We start from the raw sequence: 21,055 nt of genomic DNA, 5'->3' as shown, positions 1-21,055 counted from the left end.
AGCTTTCAGAGGGACGCCCTTGTTAGGGAACACCCTTGCACTGACTCACACATTCCATAAACTGAACAGATAAACCGGAGACTGCCATCAAGACCTCACCAGACTGCATTCATTTGAACTTTTGTTATTCAAATACACATACACTATAGCAACTTCATCTACATCAACATATTTATGCTGAACGATAAATACTCTTGAACATTCACAGATTTTTGGAAATGATTCTGTCATGATTTACATCTCAAAGTCATCCACAACGTAGGCTGCATTTATTTGATTAAACATATAATAATACCCAAATATTGTTAATACTGTTAAAACTATTTTATTTTATTCCTGTTATGCAAAACTGATTTTTTTTTTTTTGCATCATTACAGTATTCAGAGTCACACGGCCCTTTAGAAATCATTCTAATATGTTGATTTGATGCTCAAGAAGAAATAGAAAGTTTAAAAGAACAGCACTGAGTCTATTTGATATTGATGAGAATGATAAATGTCCTTATTATTACTTATTGTTTTTCTTAAAGGAAAATATTAATTCTATTCAGCAAGGGCATACATAAAATGGATCAAAAGTAAAAATAACTTTTCTATTTTTAAACTGTATTTTGTGTGTGTGTGTTTGTGTACATGGCTACATTCATGCATGGTATAGGTCAAATGACAACAAGGACAATAGTGTCGTAAAACAAGAATTTCTTTACATACCAAGAAACCAAGAAATTGTTACGTACTGTAGAGGCTACGGATTAAATACGTTATTTAGATATATATTTAATAGGTAGACAGTGTAGGCTATACTGTACTGAGCAGCAGAGTAAGTGTAAATAAGAGTAAGTGTAAAGTCTAAATGATTTGACTCATCTGTTGGCAGTCTCTGGTAGAATTACGTCACAGAATGGGCGTTTCCTCGAACATGACGGTCTAGTGCACGAGCACGACGGACTATGATGCGCATTTTCCCTTTAATTTTCCAGGTTTTTTTTCCATCCGCAGCGGGAAAGTGACTAATGACGCTAATATGGGGAATATTCTTATCCGTGTAGTAGTGCTTTATCGTTATTTCATCCTCTAGCGTACCGCCCGCTAAGTTTTTTTGCGCCGGTGATTGTGAACTCACGACAAGTGTTTGCTGTTGAAAAACAAAATAACAATGACAAGTGTGAAGGTGTTGCCACTGCTTCTACTAGCGCTTTCAATGGTCTCAGTTGGAGCAGGTAAGCTGAGTTTCCTTCCCTTTAATTTTAAACCCAGTCAGTCACTTCGGATAATTTCAGTAGCCTACATTGAATTAATGCAGTTAGTTACTCGAACAGATGCAGCTTATCCACGAGACAACCTTGGGTTGGGTTGATAGTTTTCAGTGAATTTTGTTTTATGTTTTTATTCTCGAAAAGTGGAACAAATTATTCCTAAATCATGATATCTAAGATATCTGTAGGTGGACCCACAATCATATTGTCAAATACAAAAAAAATTATTAATTATAAGAAAAATAAAATGCATTTAAAGGGGAAAGTACTACCGAGATGTATCTTATGCTTACAAAAACTGCATTTATTTGATCAAAAACACACTAAAGACAGTAATTGTGATGTATAATTGCAATTTTAAATAACTTTTCTATTTTTAATAGATTTGGAATGAAATTTTTCTCAGGCAAACTTGAAAACAATTCTGCTGCTTAATAGTTTTGTGGAAACTGATACTTTTTAAAATAATTATTTGATAACATTTCAAAATAACTGCATTTGACATAAAAATCTGTTGTAACACTATAAATATACTGAAAGTATTTATTTCTTTACACACACACACACACACACATCTTACTAACCCTAAACATTTGACTAAAATCTATTATTGTGGTTGTTTTAGCAGACTGTCCGTTTCCTTTTTTTAATGGCAAAATTGTCTTATCATCGGAATCCTTACTGAAGAACAGTTTCCCAGACAGTTCAGAAGCGTTAGTGGAATGTGCTAAAGGATATGAGAGAGAAGAGGGTCCGACTTCCATCATCTGCCTGAATGGGGTCTGGAGTGAAGTGAAATTGAAATGCAAAAGTAATTCAATTTTGACTTCTAAATTGGGATGTTCCCCTTAATAGAAAAAGGATCAAGTATGTTTTATATTAAACTAGTATGTTTGGTTTCATTTCAGAAATAGACTGTGGAGAACCTAAACCTTCACTGCATATGAGTTATGACACCTCAGAAGGAACATTGTTTGGTGCTTACATAAAAACCATATGTGAGACGGGGTAAGCACTGATGCGGCCTTTACTGTCCATATTACACTCATACTTGTAATTGATTTTTTTTTCTTTAATCCAGATATGATCTGGAAGGATCAAGCTTCAGGCAATGTCTTGTTTCTGGCTGGAGTGGAAAGGCTGAATGTATACGTGAGTCCTCATCTTTGGATTGCTGCATATCAGTGTTATTTTCATATTTTTAAGACATTATGATAGTGTTTATTAATATTTTAATTTTTTTATATTTTTTTATTTTAAGTTTTAGTAATTTGAAACGTGTTTTTGTCATGTTTATTCCTTTTTTATATATATTTATATAGTTTTTAATATTTATTCTTATTTGAATACATCAAGTTAAACTTATTGAAAATTAAAACATTGCCTTAACCACATGCTGAAATTGAATACGTTTACAGTTTAATTTAATGTTAATTTTATTTATTTTATAATTTACTGTGATAAACATGATTGAACGTTCACTATCAACATCAGTGTTGTCCAGAGCAACTTTAGTCAGAGATGTTAACAGAGATGATAACAGCTTCTCTTTCACCGTGTCTTTTATAGTGACAACATGCGAAGTGCCAGATCCAATTGAAAATGGCGTGATGATTGTGCCCAGAGCCATACCGGAGTTTAATGATGTCATTACGTTTTCCTGTGATGATAACTACGTCCTTGTTGGAAACAGCACCATTACATGTGGTGAATATGGGGATTATAGTTCACCACCTCCGACATGCATAGGTCAGTTTTTTAATTAAAGTTTTTACTCCAGTAAATTCCAAGCGTAAAAATAATCCAATAATTTTTTGTCCTAATTGGCTGCATTGAAAACATTGAACGATATCATTGGTCCAGCATCTAGCTCCACACACTGTAGATGTGTATATGGAGTTCAGCAGTTTTCAAGATCTTACCTGTGATCAGTCTGAGCATGCATTTGGTCTCAATCACTGGTGTTGCAGCACCATCAGGGCACAGCGTGTTAGAACTGGTGGAGTTCAGCCTGATGAACTCATCCTGCTATTCTTGCACAGCATAGTTGCATTGCATTGCCTTTTCAGTTTATTGTATTATATTGTTTTGTCCCATAACTGATGTGTTTATTTATGTTTGCTGACATCTCAAGGTAACCTTCTACCTAAAGGTTCCCTTCTTCTTGTTCAGTAGGTCCTTCAGGCCTTTTGAGATTTATGGATTTTTTGTCTTAGTTATGTTGAAGGGATCTGTAATAGAGAGTCTTCAGTGACTCACTGCTTCGGTCTGTTTCCGCCAAGCCCTACAGAATCATCTCAGGCTTGTGTTTACTCTTCATCATAGTCCTGGTGGTGACAGGCAGTTGTAATGCTGTTTCTAGGGAGGAGATGTATCATTCTGTGGAACCATCATGGTCCAGATTGGGGAGTATCAGATGTGCTGGAGTGTTGGAGTGTTAATAGAGAGAAGAGTAGAAAACTTTTCAAATGAACTAATTACTTTTAAATTTCATTAGCCAATGTGCAGAACCTTTTTGTTTTTTAATTTAATGTTTACTTAAAGATTAATTAAATAATCATTAGATTGGAATAATAATAAATGGCATGTGTTATTACAAGCACTTATTTTATGAAAATCTGAATTTATATATATATATATGTGTGTGTGTGTGTGTGTGTGTCTATATATATATATATATATATATATATATATATATATATATATAGAAAGTACACTTGATATGGAACAACTGATTAATACAAAAAATATATTTTTTATATATCTCTAAAAATATTGCTCAAAACAATCATCTGTCTGTTATGTCAGTAATGGTTAAAGCAGAAATTATTCTGTAAATGTATCTTTCCAGGGAAACATTCTTTTATAGTCTTGGATTAGACTTTGGAATCTTGTTTTTCCTTGATTTGGGATTCACTTAACATTACTAAAGGTGGCAAGTAACTAATTACAAATACTTGCGTCACACTAGGCCACTTGAGTACATTTTCACAGTTTTTCAATTTATAATTGAATTGTGCTACTTTTACTTGAGTAGAATAAAACTGAAGTATTCATGGTATTCAACAAAGAATTGTCTATGGAGAAACAGAGCGAGCCAGGACCTTTTAAACTCCTGCGCTTCTGCCAATAACAGACAGGTCTGACTCGGGTGCAAAACCAATCAAACCTTCCAGTTCAGCTGTGGGGGCGGGCCGTTCAAACAGCCTTATGCTGTGACTGTGACTTTAAAAATCACTTGTGAGCACATGGGCGAAGAAACAAGATTTATTTATTCATATATAAAACAAGGCGATATGGACATTACGGTGCGCTAAACACTCTCACGCAGTGCATGTTTCATTCAAACTCGAAGCTCTCGCGCAGAAAGTCCAAAACTGCCCAGTAGAAGTAATAAGTTATGATGTGCAGGAAATCCCTTATATGACCAAAGCATCCTGCTATTGTGGTAGCTAAAAACAGCTAATTTAAGGTCATTTCGAGGTAATAAATATAGTATATGAAGAATAATCCAGTGCTATTGGACATTTCAGTATAGAAACTATTCTGCCTTATTATGTGTTTGTATGAACCAATTCTAAAATCGTCATTAGGAAAATACAGAAAACATAGAATACAAATTATTGAGCAAGTTATTATTATCATCGAGCAGTGTATTTGATTTCTTATCCAATTAAAATACTTAAGAAAAAAATAAAGCCTGACAAATAGACAAAATATTTTGGTTTCTGGTGTTCCTTGGTTTTATTTTTATTTTCTTTATGTTTTATATAATTTTTTTTATTTGCTACCCTCACCCCCCGCCCCCTCATCTGAGCTCAAAGCGTTCTGTTACCGCTCCGCTAAAGATCCGCTGATTCCACGAATCCGCTCCATTTTGAAAGCATAAACAGACTATTTCAGTTGACCATTGTAACTTGACAATGTTTTGACAGTTACTAAAAATAAGTTAATTGCAAAAATTGGTAAATGTGTAGAAAGTAAATTTTTCTCAAAATGTAGTAAATATAGTTATTCTTTTAATTTGGTTTTCTCCTAGTTTTTTTTTATTTTATTTTGACTGTTCATATACTGAAAGACATTAATTTTGCTTTTATAGTGTTATTTTTTAAACTGTAGGGGTGCTCCGATCACGATCGGCCCGAACGTTAATGCGCATCTCGTCAGTAAAGCCGGTTCTCTAATCACTTCATTTTCAGCGTTTATTGGCGCATCTTCTCAGTTAACAACGGCTCTGTGTAGTACCAGCTGCTCTATGTGAAATCACACAGTTTTTTTTTGACTGTTCATATACTGAAAGACATTAATTTTGCTTTCATAGTGTTTTTTTTTTACTTTAGGGGTGCTCCGATCACGATCAGCCGATCGTTATGCACATCTCGTCAGTAAAGCCGGTTCTCTAATCAGCGGTTAAACTGTTAGCAAGTCTTATGTAGGACAGTGTTTGAACTGAAATGTGTTGGCCATTAGCCTTCATGAAATGCATCAATGCAATGATAATTCACCACATTCATGACTGATAAATCAGTTATGTAAATGGGAGAGACTGACTCCGTAGTATACCTGCAGCAGGTGCACAATAACTTTTCGTATGTGACATCACTGCTGGTGAGAGGGGCACCATCTCGTTCTTCTTGCATCTATTATAAAGTCTGAAATCATTACAGAGAGTGCTGTCTTCTCTTTTAACTATATTTGTTACAACCCTCCCCCCAGTGCCTCTTTTTTTGGTTTGGGCCACTGCCCCTCAAAAACGGCCCTGCTCAGTTCTGAAATGATGGTTGTGTGCAGTATGCTATGTGCTATGTGTGCAGTACAGAAAACAGAGCACGAGTCTTCTTGTGCTTGAATGGTTTAAAGTCATAACAAAATGTGCACAAAGGAATCAATGAGGAATCTAAATTGTAATTTTATAACTAGACGATTCATGACCCTAAGTAACGTATTCTAGAATTGGAGTAGATTTTAGTTTCCCAAGACTATGTATGGGGAATCCAAAATCTGTTCCAATTCTAGAATACGTTACTTAGGGTCAGAATACGTTACTTAGGGTCTTTCCCACCAAAGATGAGTTTTTACAGGTTTTTGTGTTTTCACTGTTATAGACTCGGTGGTGCTATTACACATCTTCTAAACGAGCACAAAACCCCCCAAACAAAAACACACGTGAACAGGACGGAGAAACGAGCAATCTGTAATGTAAACAGATGCATATCAAAAATAATGCGATCATCAGCAATAGACCGTATACAGGTGCTTTTCAATAAATTAAAATGTAGAGGAAAAGTTTTTCATTTATTTCAGTAATTCAACTCAAATTGTGAAACCCATGTATTAATGTTTGTGGCACTGCTGAGGTGGAATGGAAGCACAGGTTTCATTTACAGTGGTCTTCAGCTCATCTGCATTTTTTGGTCTCTTGTTTCTCATTTTCCTCTTGACAATACCTCATAGATTGTCCATGGGGTTCAGGTCTGGTGAGTTTGCTGGTCAGTCCAGCACACCAACAACATGGTCATTTAACAAACTTTTGGTGCTTTTGGCAGTGTGGGAAGGTGCCGAATCCTGCTGGGAAATGAAATCAACATTTTCAAAAAGCTGGTTAGCAGAAGGAAGCATGAAGTGCTCCAAAATTTCCTTTTAAATGGGGGCAATGACTTTGGTTTTCAAAACACACAATGGACCAACACCAGCAGATGACATTGCACCCCCAATCATAACAAACTGTGGAAACTTAACACTTCAAGCAACTTGGGCTATGAGCTTCTCCACCCTTCCTCCAGACTCTAGGCCCTTGGTTTCCAAATAAAATACAAAACTTGCTTTCATCAGAAAAAAGGACTTTGGACCAATTGCAACAGTCCATTTCTTTTTTTCCTTAGACCAGGAAAAATGCCTCTGACGTTGTCTGTGGTACAGGAGTGGCTTAACAAGAGGAAGACGACAACTTTAGCTAAATTCCTTGACACGTCTGTGTGTGGTGGTTCTTGATGCCTTGATCCCAGCCTCAGTCCATTCCTTGTGAAGTTCACTCAAATTCTTGAATCCATTTGCTTGACAATGCTCATAATGCTGCGGTTCTCCAAAATCATCACAATTAAAATAACCAAAGACTTAAACTACTTCAGTCTGTGTGCACTGAATTTATTTAATACATCAGTTTCACAATTTAAAGTTGAATTACTGAAATAAATGAACTTTTCCTCGACATTCTAATTTATTGAGAAGCACCTGTATAAATGAAAACTGCATAAAGTTACGGAGGGAAATCTTGATCCAGGAAGTGGTATATGTCTGTGCAAGCGTTGTGCAAGCTTTGGAGGTTGGGATGGAAGGGATTTACCTGATTTTTGCCTTGATAATAATACTGAATATTATCCAGATGTATTTTTTGATTAAAAAAAAATGTTCTCGCCTTTTTCCTCAAAACTATTACGTATTCAAATATTCATATAGCAAAATATAGAGCCCATCAAATTTTAGTGAAAATCATCAAAATTGCTGGTGGTGGCTGGCTACTTTTTTCAAAAATGCTGTTGGGGAAAGAGTTAACTATATTATTCAGCTAACAAGGAAATATTTAGCAGTAAGAGTTAGAATTAATGTAAATGATATCTAAGATTTTTTGAATTTATTTATTTTTATTATTATTTACCTTATTAGAATTAAAATTAGGAATTGACAAGAATCAGAATCAGAAAATTCAAACAATGCCCAACCTTACACATACCCCACATAATGTTTTACTGCCACATTTCTATTAACACTGTTTTAAACAATTTCTTTTCAAAATTATGGCGAAAAATGTACTTTTCAAAATTAGTTATAAACCGTTGCTCTTGGTAACTGGGATAGGTCATATGTTTGCTTGACGTAGCGTCAGACATAACAATTTATGAGGCTAATATCACGTTTGGGTCCAGAATCACTATATAAATTCAGTAGTGTTTGAAACCGTTAGCTTCTGTGATTCCATGTTGCCTCTTATCACAGTGAGACAGAAAATATTCTTTATAAAAATATTTACTGTGATACAAGCTATGTCAATTAGCATTGCATTACAATCGGGTGTTTATGGTCTTCTACATATCATCAGTCAAAGTGTCTCTATCTGCATTTTATTCAGCTGTGGTGATATCTGATGCATTTCTCCATGAAAGGGATTTCCTGGGTCTCACTTGTGAAACAGACATTAAAGTACTAACTCTGCTCCATAGTGCTCACGTCGTCTAATTTTGGGTAAAACAAAATACATTTAATACTAAAGAACTTTGTAATGCTGTATCTTGAGTAGTTTTTCAGCAAACTACAATTTTACTCTTACTTGAGTCTTATTATATTTAATATTTAATTTCTTAGTACTCTTTCCACCACTCAACATTATTGAAATGCCATGCATGCTGCAGTGTGCCAGATGTCTTGGTGTGGTTTCAGTAGCATATTTTGCGTATTACAATCTGCCAGTATTTACTTCTTAACAAAAACACTGTCCTTTTGTTTAGCCTTTTCATGTTTTATAATCAACTTTACTCAAGTTTCCTTTCTATTTCCAGCTATTGAATGTCCAGTTCCTGAAATTAGTTTTGGTACCTAGACTGAAGGAAGTCTTCCATACTCTTTTAAAATAGAAGCCACGTTTGAATGCTGGCCAGGTTACAGGATGAAAGGTTTAGCCATGTCAGTGTGTGAGAAGACTGGGCTGTTATATGACTCACAATGGCTCATGTAACTCAGAATACGTGAAACCGTTGTATAACCACTGCATTATCAAACAAAGATGCTACATGAACAGTTTTTGATTTAAATTAGATTGTAAGATTTTACAATTTAAAGCAAAAACAGAATGGTCTGACTTTAAGTTTGTGAAACTATACTGCATAAAACATCTGAATGAAACAAAAACAGCAGATGATCTGAATGAGAACGTAAATTCTCTCTCTGCCAGCAGGTGTAAACCGCAGATGTTAACCGCTGTAAACAAAATAGCGCTGCGCTGCGCTTATAAACACTACTTTAATATGCATTATAGAGAAGCAAGATGAAACAGAAATAGTGTCTAATGTTTCTAAAGACAGTCAGTTCCCCTCAGAAATACATAAACCCCCACTCCGAGTCCAGTATTTAGTATCAAATTATATAAAATATGAAGCAAATTTATGAATGATGGGCGTTCCAGTTCTTCAGAAATCTGTGGATCTTTCTCCAGTGGTTTACCATTCCATATGCATTATGTTCAAATCAACTGAATTGTCTAGATGTTTATGGAACATGTGGAATTTTGAATTAGAGTAGATGGAGAAAGCAGATAATGATGTATTGATTTTTTTTTTCAGCCATCACAACACCAACAGAAGAAAGCACTACCACAGACAAAGCTACAACAACAGACATGACTACAGCCTCCACCCGCTCACATGGTAAGAGTCCAGCACCGCCCGCAAGAAACAGCAGACAGTCTGAATAAGAAAGCAAATTCACTCTCTGCCAGCAGGTGCAAACCACAGGCAGGAATCAACGCTAAGGATTTTAGTGCCACAAAAGATAAAATATTTGCTTTTATCATGGTTTTCGATCTGTTATGTTGTATTCTAATAGATAAGATAATATGAAAATCCATATTTTAGATACCAATTACATTTTACAATTCTCAATTCCAATTTCGATACAACAGTAAAAATCAACATAAATATAAAGTTTAAACATTATTAAAGACAAGTGACAGCCAGTAAATGAGAACAAATAGTAATAGCACAATTTAATATATATCCATAGCACAAAAATACAAATGAAATGATGCTTTTTGTTTTTAGTTGTGTAAATCACATACAAAATAACATTTGCTCCTTGATTTTTCATAGCCATTTGATAATGAATTGGAAAAAAGTGCAATGTTTAATTTATATCAGACTGTATGATTTCAAAAACAGAATAACCTTACTTTGTGAAATCATTAAACATCTGTATGAAACAGAAACGGTAGACTGGCTGATTGAGACACAGATTCACTCTCTTGTCAGCAGGCAGCGCTTACGGAACACTGATACAGCGTTTCCTTGGTTATCGCTGTAACCACAACAGGGCTATGCGTATTAACAATAATTTTAATGCATTATTAGGAGACAAAATTAAAAGAAAATCCAATTTCTGAAAACAGTCAGTTCCGTTCCCCTTAGAAAAACATTCAAATGAAATTCAATGTTTGGATTTTTTTGTCAACATCGTCAACAGTGATCTTGTTCTGCCTGCTACAATACTTTCTCTTTGTGTCCATCTTCAGCATTTCTGGCCTCTGTTAATGGCCGTTTACAGATTAAGTATAATAATAATGTAATATTTCCACACAAATGGCCGTTGGGAAAATGATTGCAGTGCAGTTTGTGTGCAAGCATGGAACATAAAATAGTCTGAAATTAAACAAAAAAATTCCAGGAGATCGGAGCATCTGTATTCCAGTGTATAAATTTAATATAGATTAATTATTGTTAAAGCTACAAAGTTACTTTCCAAGAGGGCTATTTTGACAGTTTTGTACGTTTTTGCCCGTTGAGGGCGGTCGCACGAGCCCTGGCAGGTGTTTACCTCTGTAAACAAAGTAGCACTAGATGTTGTCTAGAGGTTTATGCGAAATGTGGAATTTTGAAATGGAGTAGATAGAAAAAGCACATAATGATGTATTAATTTTTTTTCAGTCATCACAACACCAACAGAAGAAAGCACTACCACAGACAAAGCCACTACAACAGATATGATTTCAGCCTCCACCCGCTCACATGGTAAGAGTCCAGCACCGCCTGCATGAAACAAAAACAGCAGACAGTCTGAATAAGAACGCAAATTCAGTCTCTGCCAGCAGGTGTAAACCGCAGATGTTTACCGCTGTAAACAAAGCAGTGCTGCGCTTATAAACACTACTTTAATATGCATTATACAGAAGCAAGATGAAACAGAAATAGCATCTAAACATTTCTGAAGACAGTCAGTTCCCCTCAGAAATATATAAGCCCCCACTCCCAGTCCAGTATTTAGTAACTAGATAAAATATGAAACAAATTTATGAATGATGGGCATTCCAGTTCTTCATAAATCTGTGGATCTTTCTCCAGTGGTTTACCATTCCATATGCATTATGTTCAAATCATCTGAATTGTCTAGATGTTTACGCAGCATGTGGAATTTTTTCAATTGGAGTAGATAGCAAAAGCAGATAATGACATAATTTTTTTTTTCCAGTCATAACAACACCAACAGAAGAAAGCACTACCACAGACATGACCACAGCCTCCACCCGCTCACATGGTTAGGAGTCCAGTACCTCCTGCAAGAAATAAAAACAGCAGACAGTCTGAATAAGAACCCAAATTCATTCTCTGCCAGCAGGTGTAAACCACAGATGTTTACCACTGTAAACAAAGCAGTGCTGCGCTTATAAACACTACTTTAATATGCATTATACAGAAGCAAGAAGAAACAGAAATACCATCTAAACTGACTGAAACAGTTCCCCTCAGAAATACATTCATATAAACCCACTCTCAGGTGTGCTATAGCCCTTATGGACATTGTTCAGTGAAGCTACATGAACATAAATAAATTGCAGCAGACGTGACTGAATATGAATGTGTGTTGACATCATAACGGTGTTCATATATAGAAGCTGAAGTCTTTCTAATGATTCTCAGTTTGTCCATGTGAAGTAAGAATGTAATGTTTTAATGTGTTGTGTATGTGAAACAACAGTTTTCTGAAGCCGCCGGCGGACTTTGCTGGTTAAGTTAACAGTTAATTCTCAGTTGACAACGCTGTCTATGTTGCATAGGTACTTTGAACCTGTATATCTTCCAGCACTAGTAATGGGTGGGAATTTATTTTCCAAGATGTGAATTCATGATATGAGGGATTAGAATGCCTGTGTACAATCAAGGGAAACTCTGCTGCATTCTACTGATTTAAAGATGCAAAAATGTTAGAAGGAGCTGAGAGAACGGCACTTGTACTGATGGCTAAAAGCACCATCAAATTATATAAAATATGAAACTAATTTATGAATGATGATCGTTCTAGTTCTTCAGAAATCTGTGGATCTTTCTCCAGTGGTTTAGCATTCCATATACTTTAAATCAACTGAATTGTCTAGATCTTTACGCAGCATGTGGAATTTTTAATTAGAGTAGATGGCAAAAGCAGATAATAATGTATTCATTTTTTTTTCAGTCATAACACCAACAGAAGCAAGCACTACCACAACAACAGACATGACAACAGACATGACTACAGCCTCCACCCGCTCACATGGTAAAGTGTCCAGCCCACAAAATCAAGTTTTTCAGGATTGACACTTGTTATGGATATGCTGTAATGGTTACTTGATGTATTTTATTGTAGAGGGACTAATAGAAGGGCACACCACTAACTTCAAGAGTGAGTCCTCCTTTAAATCCTGTTAAAAACTGTACTGAATTAAATGTCTGACTATATCAACCTCAGGGAAAGTAATATGGTTACTGTAGATGGAATTGACTAGTTTGTCATACAACATATGCCATCATGTGATATATCTCTGATGATGATGATGATAATGGCATATTTTATCTTGTTCAAGTTCCAAATAGAGAAGAGCCACCACATACTTTATCTATTGAATGTTTATTCATGTGTCTCATTGTTTCTAATAACACAGATGATCTTGTGGGTTTTGTAGCTCCCTTGACGATGAAAGCTTCCTTAGCTACCACGCTGATTTTAACTGTCTTGCTGATTATAGCGTGTAAGTATATAAATTATTTGGATTGAGCTACAGTTCATAGATATAGTATAAACCATTCATTTTGGGGTCAGTAAAGGTGTTTTTGATGTTTTTTTTTTTTTAATATAATTTTAGTCAGCAAGAATGCATTAAATTGATCAAAAGTGATTGTAAAGACTGTAAATAAATGGTGTAATTTTGTACATTTTAGTAAGAATCCTATCACGGTTTCCAAAAAAAATAAATAAGCAGCATTGAATATTAGAGTAATGGATGCTGAAAAATTCAGATTTGCATCACAAGGATAAATAGCATTTTAAAATATTTAAAAATAGAAAACATAACAGTAAAATTGCAATAACATTTAACAATATTACAGTTCTTAATGTATTTTTATCAAATAAATGCAGCCTTGGTGAGCATAAGAAACTTTCAACAATGAAAAAAAACTAAATCTTATTGACCCCATTCCAAATAATTTTAAAAAAATATATTCTTACTCTCTGCTTTTACAGTGATTGGTTTTTTGATATATCGTCAATTAAAATACAAAGGGTGAGTATATCTCTAAATCTGTGTACTAAGTCACTCTAGTGCAGCTGAGCTGAGCATGGCCAACTTTCACTCCACTTCAACTGAATGCTGCTGTACACATGCATTCCTCCACACATTAACATCATGTTTTCTCTTGCCTTTTCCTGGCAAGGATCTTTTCCCATCTTTTCATTTGCTGTTGCTTCATTATGAGATAGACACACACCTTGATTCATCTTTTTACTATCAATGAGAAAGCTAGCTTTCCTTGTGCTTGATTTGTGGCTGTTACACTCTTTTAATTGTTCAATTCATAGTTTGATTCTCTTGTACAATGACAGAAGGAGTGCTTTTGGGCTAATAAAGATTATACAGTGACACAGAAAATAAATAGTGACACAGTGTCCTGGTTTGAAGGAAGTCAGAAAGTCCATGCAAGTACCCAACCTTAACATTTACAGGAATTCCCAGCATGGTTATCATGAGTTAATGGCAAACAGCCTCAATCTTAAGTAAATTATTGCTGATGTACCTTGAGAGGATGTATTACAGGTCATCGTCTGGGTACACCATGAGCTGTAGTAGGTAAAAAAAAAAAAACGTTTTAATTAAAAGGTGTGATGTTGCAAAGGAAAGGCTGGTCTGGTGCTTCTGGGAAAATTATAAAAATATAAATGCAGAGCTAATGTCTGACCAGTTACTAATGACATCCAAACAGCATGCAGAGCTGATGGCTAATTGAATGAATATATATATATATATATATATATATATATATAATATAATATAATATATATATATATATATATATATATATATATATATATATATATATATATATATATATATATATATATATATATATATATATATATATATATATATATATAAGTGTTCAATAATTAATGTGTTATAATGACTTTATCTCCTTTTTTGGTAATGCTGCATAGTTCATACAATACTGGTGAAGATCTGCCGACAAAAGAAGAGTTATTGCATTATCAAAGAGTTTAAACTCAAGGTATTCACCCATGTCTGAATCTTCATTCACTGAAAAAAAATTATTCATTTAATTTACAAAGAAATTTTATGGTAAGTGGATGCAATCAATTTATTTTAGCTACATTTAAATAAAAAAAAATGTTGTCAAAGTTAATCAACTAAATACGTTTATTTAAAAATAGCTAAAATAAATAGATTGCAACCGCTCACCATAAAAAAAACTTGTTGGTGTTAGCTAAATGTGATTTATTTTTTCTTTTTATTTTTTCTGTTGTCATGACTTCATCTCAGACTAACACACTCAATAGTTGTGAGTTAGTTCTGGCATTAGTTGCAAAATAGTCTCATTTAATAATTCTTATAATGTGTTATTGTGTCATGTTTATTGTTCTTAATGTGCTTTCTCTGGACTCTTCACCACAGGGCAAACAATCGGACGGCTCCTTTGCTTTAGCATTATTCCTGCACACGGATTCTTTGGAAGTTTAACATTTTGGACTTTGTTCTATTTTATAAACTAGATATTGTATTTATTTATAACTGCTAAAAAATGTTTTGCTTTTTAGGAATATATTAGTTTTTGATTAAAACACAAGGTGATATTTTTATATATTTTATAAAAGATTTTTTAATTTAATTTTATTCAATAAAATATTTTCTTTTATTTTCTTAGTGAAGTACTCGATGTGTTTCTTTCTGCACAACATGACTAAATCCTAACCTCAGAATTTCCTCATCTTGTTACCAAGAACCCACCCAAAAGAATCTCATGTTTCCACTTGTTTGTTTTCACATTTTAAAAGTGTGGTTTTAGTGAATCATTGTAAAGTAAGATATTTACAATGTGCCACAGCCCGGTCAGATTTTCTGTGAGTATATGGTGAAAGGAAACCTGATCCTAAATGAGCAAACGTTTCTAATGTGAGTTGTAATACTTTTTCACTGCCCTTTCAAAAGTATTCCTTTTGCGTAAGCAGTAGACCAAACAATAATGTGGTTTCCAGGACAATGTCAGAGGTAGTTGAGGCTATTCAACCCAAATACTTCATCAACTGGAGAATCATTTTGACTGTGCTCTATACAGAGACCTTGGCCAAAACCCATGAAAGAAGGGCAATGTGTCTTCACAAACGAAAGAATGTGGTGGTTTCTTAAGTTCTTATGGTGTCACTGACAGGAATGGTGCAAGTTTAGTGTGTCTATTTATTTTTCTGACCACATACAAAGCTATTCTAAACTTTTAACCTGGAACAATGAACTCATTGAGTTAAAACTTCTCGGTAGGCTTCGCTGTCTCGTAGTAACTCAGATCTTTTGTTATATACTTGAGTAAGCATCTTCATTTATTCCAGACGGTGTAAAACTGCAGTCCAGGAGCCCATAACTTTTACATATGGGAGGAGACGGTGAAGTGAAGAATTCCAGAAAGAAATGTAACCATTAAAATCAGGCCAAATGTAATATATTTAAGAATACCATGTATGTTGTCATCTCGGAAAAGTCCCATAGTCTAGAACTGTAGATGAGTCATTGTTTGGGTGGATGTTTAGCTGTAGACTGGTAATGAAAGGATATTAACTGGGTGTGGAGGCTATTTACTCATGGTGTGGTAGCCTACTAAACACAACCACAAGGCATATGTCAGCTCTGACCACTGCTTTATTTGCAGGGTCATCCAGTAATAGGACATTTAATTAGATGCCCAGTTTATATCAATTCTTGTTCAAACTGAAGGTTTTATGAGATTCAGTAGAGATATTTTGTTGTTGTTTGTCCTTTTTATGGCGCCCTTAAAATTATACAGAGCTATAAAAGATATTTTCCTGGCGGAAAGGAAATGCACATCCTTGTTATTCATTCATTTGACCTTGATCCCAAAGAAGAGGTCAAGCGCTAGCATGTGTCATTGATGAATGCAGCACATTTCCTGTGCCTCAACCCCACAAGCTCACATTTAGCACAATATCCCTCATATTGTGGACAGACAAAGAGTTGGGACTCTTTAAGATTACATTTTAATATGAGACACAAAAAAACGCCCGTCTTAAGAAAAATGTAGATTTTTGTTGGTGCAGACTTGTAAACTGCAACTAAAATTGAAATATGCTGAACAAGGGTTCTCACAGCTGCCTCTTTGGGATCATTTAGTGTTGGTCAATCAGCTGTGTCATGAAAACATTAGAATACATCATGTTTTAATATAGCCACTAGACCATTAAATGCAATGATAATGTTATGATGGGAAAGTGATCACAAGTTCAAAGTTATAAATGTGCATAAAGTCCTCTGGGGTGTATAGGAACCGTCTGTCTGAGCAGAGCCCGGTTTGATGGCACGCAGTGACATCTAGCGGTGAAAGAATGAAGTTGTGACGTCACCAGTTCCTCCTCCTGACCTGATCCAAACTCGAGCAGACTGATAACTTTCTTATCCTTGTGGCAAAGTTCTATTTTCACAAACAGAAAATTTCTTAAGAAAAAAAATCTAATTTTATAGAATTATTATGTGAAGTAGAAAATTTAATTAAATCACTAAAACGAATTAATAACCAAAATGTGTTTCTTTTTTGAGGAGATATGATGAGATCTTTCATGTACCATGATTAATACTTGATTTGTTGTATTTTTGTTTCTTTTTTTCTTCTTTTGTATCTTTCATTTCTTCCATTAGTTCTGTGGACTTTTGATGTATTGTTAATACTTTTTATGCAATGTATGCAAAATAAAAAAAATTACCTTGAGCAGATTTATAGGCCTTTAATTGAATCTCCTCGATACATGGCCCATTTCACGCACTCTAGTAGTGTTAGTTAGAATACACACATGTGTCATGGTGAAATAAAATACACAATCGATGATCGGTTTAACTGGTTTCATAAAATCTGTATGAATTGGCCTTCTTTCAGTTCACACATTCGACTGAATCGGTCCGGACGATTCTCGAGTCAGCAACTCACCCAACTGACTCATCGATCCAGATGTCATGACTTGTGAAGAATCATTGAACCGGTTCTTTTTTAATGAAATATTCGAAAGAACCGGTTTTTGGGAATTATTATAACTTTCCATCTCTTCTTTTCCATTTATAAACGGCTAGTTTCCTACCCAAACTTGCATCTTTAAAATGTCGGATAGGTCAGAACACAAGGGTGGTGCATACATTATGATTACAGAACATATAATATTTCTGATACTTTTAACGTACTTATAAAGTCTGCACATTTCTGTAACACTGCTTTTCAGAAGGATTAACATTCCATGAAAAGGTTACAACAGAGGCTCTAATAAGACTGTTGATTGCAGTTGTATTATATTGGAAAAAAAGAAACTTGCAGCACTTAATAAGGATAAATTAGTTTTATTAATTTATAAAACTTATGCAAACAGACATGCAGAGACACTGATCACAAATATTGCAGTAGTCAACACCATTTAGGTCTCCCATGTGATGTCAGGACCGACCCAAGAACACTGATTTCAAATGGTGCTAGATGCCATAAAGTACTCTATGGCACCATCTGAATTCAGCTTCCAGGAGCAGCATGGGAGGAGATGGCACTGGAAAACAAAGTACAAAACAGAAAAGATGCTATACTATATAGCTTGTAAACCCCATTCTGTCAAGATTCTTTTAATATAATTTATTTCTGTGCAACTATGTTAAAACATGTTCCCTAAAAGTAGGCCTATGCTGTGTGTTTATGTGCTCCACTACTGCATATACCCAAGAGTAGAGGTATTATGTTTGAACCATTGCAGACCTAAGTCAATTGAATGAGTACAAAAGAAAAATATAGGGAGTGACCAGGAGGGAGGGAGGGAGGGAGGGAGGGAGGGAGAGTATTTGTTTACAAGTTTCTTTTTCACTCTAGTACATCAGTTTATTCTTGGTTTGCTGTCTCTGTGCACCTGACAGCTTGTGCAATGCTGATCCGGCTCTTAAAGGGAAAGGCATCTTTATTGAGACAGAACCTGCCATTTAAAGGGGGTGGAAAAGAGAAAGAGAGAAAATATTGCAGTAAATATACAGTCAGCAGATTGCAAACAGTTAAGGCATGCAGTACAGTGTGCGTGTATGTACACACACACACACACACACATATTATTTCTACGTGGGAACAAGCTGTTTTTTTCCAAATGTTTGTTGTATATTATGTATAAATTGTATAATTCTATACTAGTACAAATCTGTATATCTTTTTATTACTAGATTTATGTATATAAAAAAGTGATGATAATGATCACCAAAGTTATGATAGGCTACGCTTCAGTAGGCTACACAATAATAGGCTATAACAAGCAGACAATGCAGTCTGAATGCGCCACCTAGAGGGAAAATTGAGCACTGTGCTAATGATTTGTTTACCTCGTTTAGTCAAGTGCGCACTTGCAAATAACTAATGCAATTTTATTGTTAAACTCGCCGAATAAGACCGACAATATTGCGATTTGACGTCTTAAGCTCTATTTTTTTCGATAAAATGTCTATCCTTAAAAGTTTTGGGGTTAAACAAGGTACCGAAAGTATGTTAAGCTACTTTTAATGTGTGATCCACTTTTATTACTTAATAACCCCTTACGATTCCTCTGATTTGCTTCAGCTGTGGTCTGAAGCGACAAGAAGTGCGCACTTCAGCTAAAGCCAGTGACGTGCGCAACGCACCTCTCGCTCGCGCAGCATCCTTTTCTAGCAACTCTTGAACGCGACGCAGTTAGGTGAGACAGCGCAACACTCATTCAAGATCGAGACGCGTGGATATAAACAGGGAGCGCTCTACGAAATCTCTTACGCAGGCGAATTCCCTAACGAATCTCCATATCCTTGTCGCAATCGCTATGACGCAGTAATACATCTATCTTAACGAAGGCCTGTTGGAATAATTATCAGTGCACTTCAATTTCAGATTTCAAGTGATGACATCAATTTGTAAACTTTATTTGTCAGATAATATTTATAAATGATGTTTGGTTAAAAATGTTAAGGTAACCTATTTAAAAGGATTCATACATTATTCCCGGTCTTACAAACAAATTAATTAATTGTACCTTTCATAAAAAGAAATTCTTCTACTTACCTGGATACATTCAAACGATTGCCTTCCACTGGAATCTTTTTCTTAATATTTTTTCTACATGTAAAGGATGCCTGCACTCTTCACTTGATTCAATCCGACCCAACTCCTCAGTTTCTATTCTTTGAGACGTAGTCTCCTCGCATCATTACAAGATTCCTATCGATTTTTCCAGGACGAAATACTCAAGCCACGCCCCCAGACACTCCCCCGGCGTCTGATTGGTCGCTGTTCTTCACACGTTCCTAAACACTTCGGGATCACATGTGCCTGACGCGTGTTTACAAACATTGAATGAGGTCACATGGTACAGGCGACCATTTAATGCGCATCGCTGGATACTGTCGCAGCATCTCATAACAGAGAACAAATGCATTGGGACCCAAGCTTATATGAAAAGATCTGTTATATCATGCCATCGCGAAAACACTGTTTAGATCGTTTATTTGACCTTATTCTATTAGCAATCGTAACATCTTTCTTTTATAGCTCATAAACATGTCCTGTATGTTTTGATATAAAAACATTTATCATTACCAAGTAACTGTGCTGTTGATAGAAAGATATTAAGAAAGATATCAAACGTGTTTAGCCAACGACCTCTCATGTTACAAACATATTACTAAATGTCAAATTAGAGCACATATGACGAATTATTTCTCACTTTCATGTTTTCAAACTTCAAATATTTAGGTCAGATTTATTTATTTATTTTCTCGCAAGGATGGGGGACATTCTAGAAGTTTCTGTAACATTCATGGAATATTCTGTAATACTCCAGTGCTTTCTGGAGCATTCCAGAACATTAGGACTAGTCATAAAAGACAACCCCCCCCCCCCAAAAAAAAGCAGTCAAATTTCATTAAGAAAAAGGAAACTTTGTTTCACTGTTATAAGCGTAGTTGGATTATTGAATATATGAAATATATTGAATTATTATTTTAGTTGTACAAATAATGTTTTTAAAATAAAAGTCTTAATGAAATCCACATTGGGCTATTGTTTATATATTGTCATTAAGTCATAAAATATAATGATAAGCCAATAAGTCAAGGACAGGCTTCAGTTAGATAACTGCATGAAACATTGTTCATCATGCCTCCCAATTTTACATATTCAAAAGTAATAAAAAATGTTATTATAATGTTGGCATTAGAAGCTCAGATAAAATAGAACAAAAAAGAAAAACTATTGTACCCCAAATCATTTTGAATAAATCCACATTTCACGTCATTTCTTGATAGAGAGAAACTTTACGAAGCACATTCTGAGAGAGTGTCATCTCTCTCTATATAAAGTATTTGCGACAATAAGAAAGGAGTTTATTGTTTTACCTCTAGATTTTGTTATTGTTTCAAGGAAGGATTTCATAAAGAATTCTCAATGTTCTCTCAGATTATTATTGTCCAGTAACATTTACCTATGCAAGAGCTCTGTATACACACCAGG

General features: G+C 34.9%; 1 protein-coding gene and 1 long non-coding RNA gene across 18 annotated transcripts; one reads left to right on the top strand and one right to left on the bottom strand.

Annotated features, from left to right (window-relative positions):
• The first annotated feature begins 903 nt into the window (after positions 1–903).
• Positions 904–15,208, top strand: LOC128015890 (complement decay-accelerating factor). 17 transcript variants are annotated; one of them, XM_052600116.1, is made up of 14 exons: positions 904–1,220; positions 1,885–2,067; positions 2,165–2,264; positions 2,338–2,408; positions 2,826–3,005; positions 9,590–9,673; positions 10,946–11,029; positions 11,487–11,552; positions 12,468–12,548; positions 12,639–12,674; positions 12,934–13,020; positions 13,515–13,554; positions 14,484–14,554; positions 14,959–15,208. In XM_052600116.1, the coding sequence occupies exons 1-13, from the start codon at positions 1,157–1,159 to the stop codon at positions 14,545–14,547; spliced, it is 1,140 nt and encodes a 379-aa protein (XP_052456076.1). In that variant the 5' UTR covers positions 904–1,156; the 3' UTR covers positions 14,548–14,554; positions 14,959–15,208. The 17 variants fall into 17 exon arrangements, with proteins under 17 accessions (XP_052456076.1, XP_052456086.1, XP_052456077.1 ...); XM_052600117.1 differs by having other exon boundaries at positions 906–1,220; positions 1,882–2,067; positions 12,955–13,020; XM_052600115.1 differs by having other exon boundaries at positions 906–1,220; positions 1,882–2,067.
• A 2,668-nt stretch (positions 15,209–17,876) lies between these two features.
• On the bottom strand, positions 17,877–19,813 carry LOC128015893 (uncharacterized). Its single transcript, XR_008184032.1, has 2 exons — positions 19,610–19,813; positions 17,877–18,506 (listed from the first exon to the last, which is right to left on the bottom strand). It is a non-coding gene; the product is annotated as an uncharacterized LOC128015893 (long non-coding RNA).
• Positions 19,814–21,055: the final 1,242 nt, after the last annotated feature.

The sequence above is a fragment of the Carassius gibelio genome, chromosome A6 (genome assembly GCF_023724105.1).
Source record: "Carassius gibelio isolate Cgi1373 ecotype wild population from Czech Republic chromosome A6, carGib1.2-hapl.c, whole genome shotgun sequence".
In the NCBI taxonomy this organism is placed as follows: domain Eukaryota; kingdom Metazoa; phylum Chordata; class Actinopteri; order Cypriniformes; family Cyprinidae; genus Carassius; species Carassius gibelio.
Note: the sequence above shows the minus strand (reverse complement) of the source record. Positions and strands in the feature narration are given on the sequence as shown.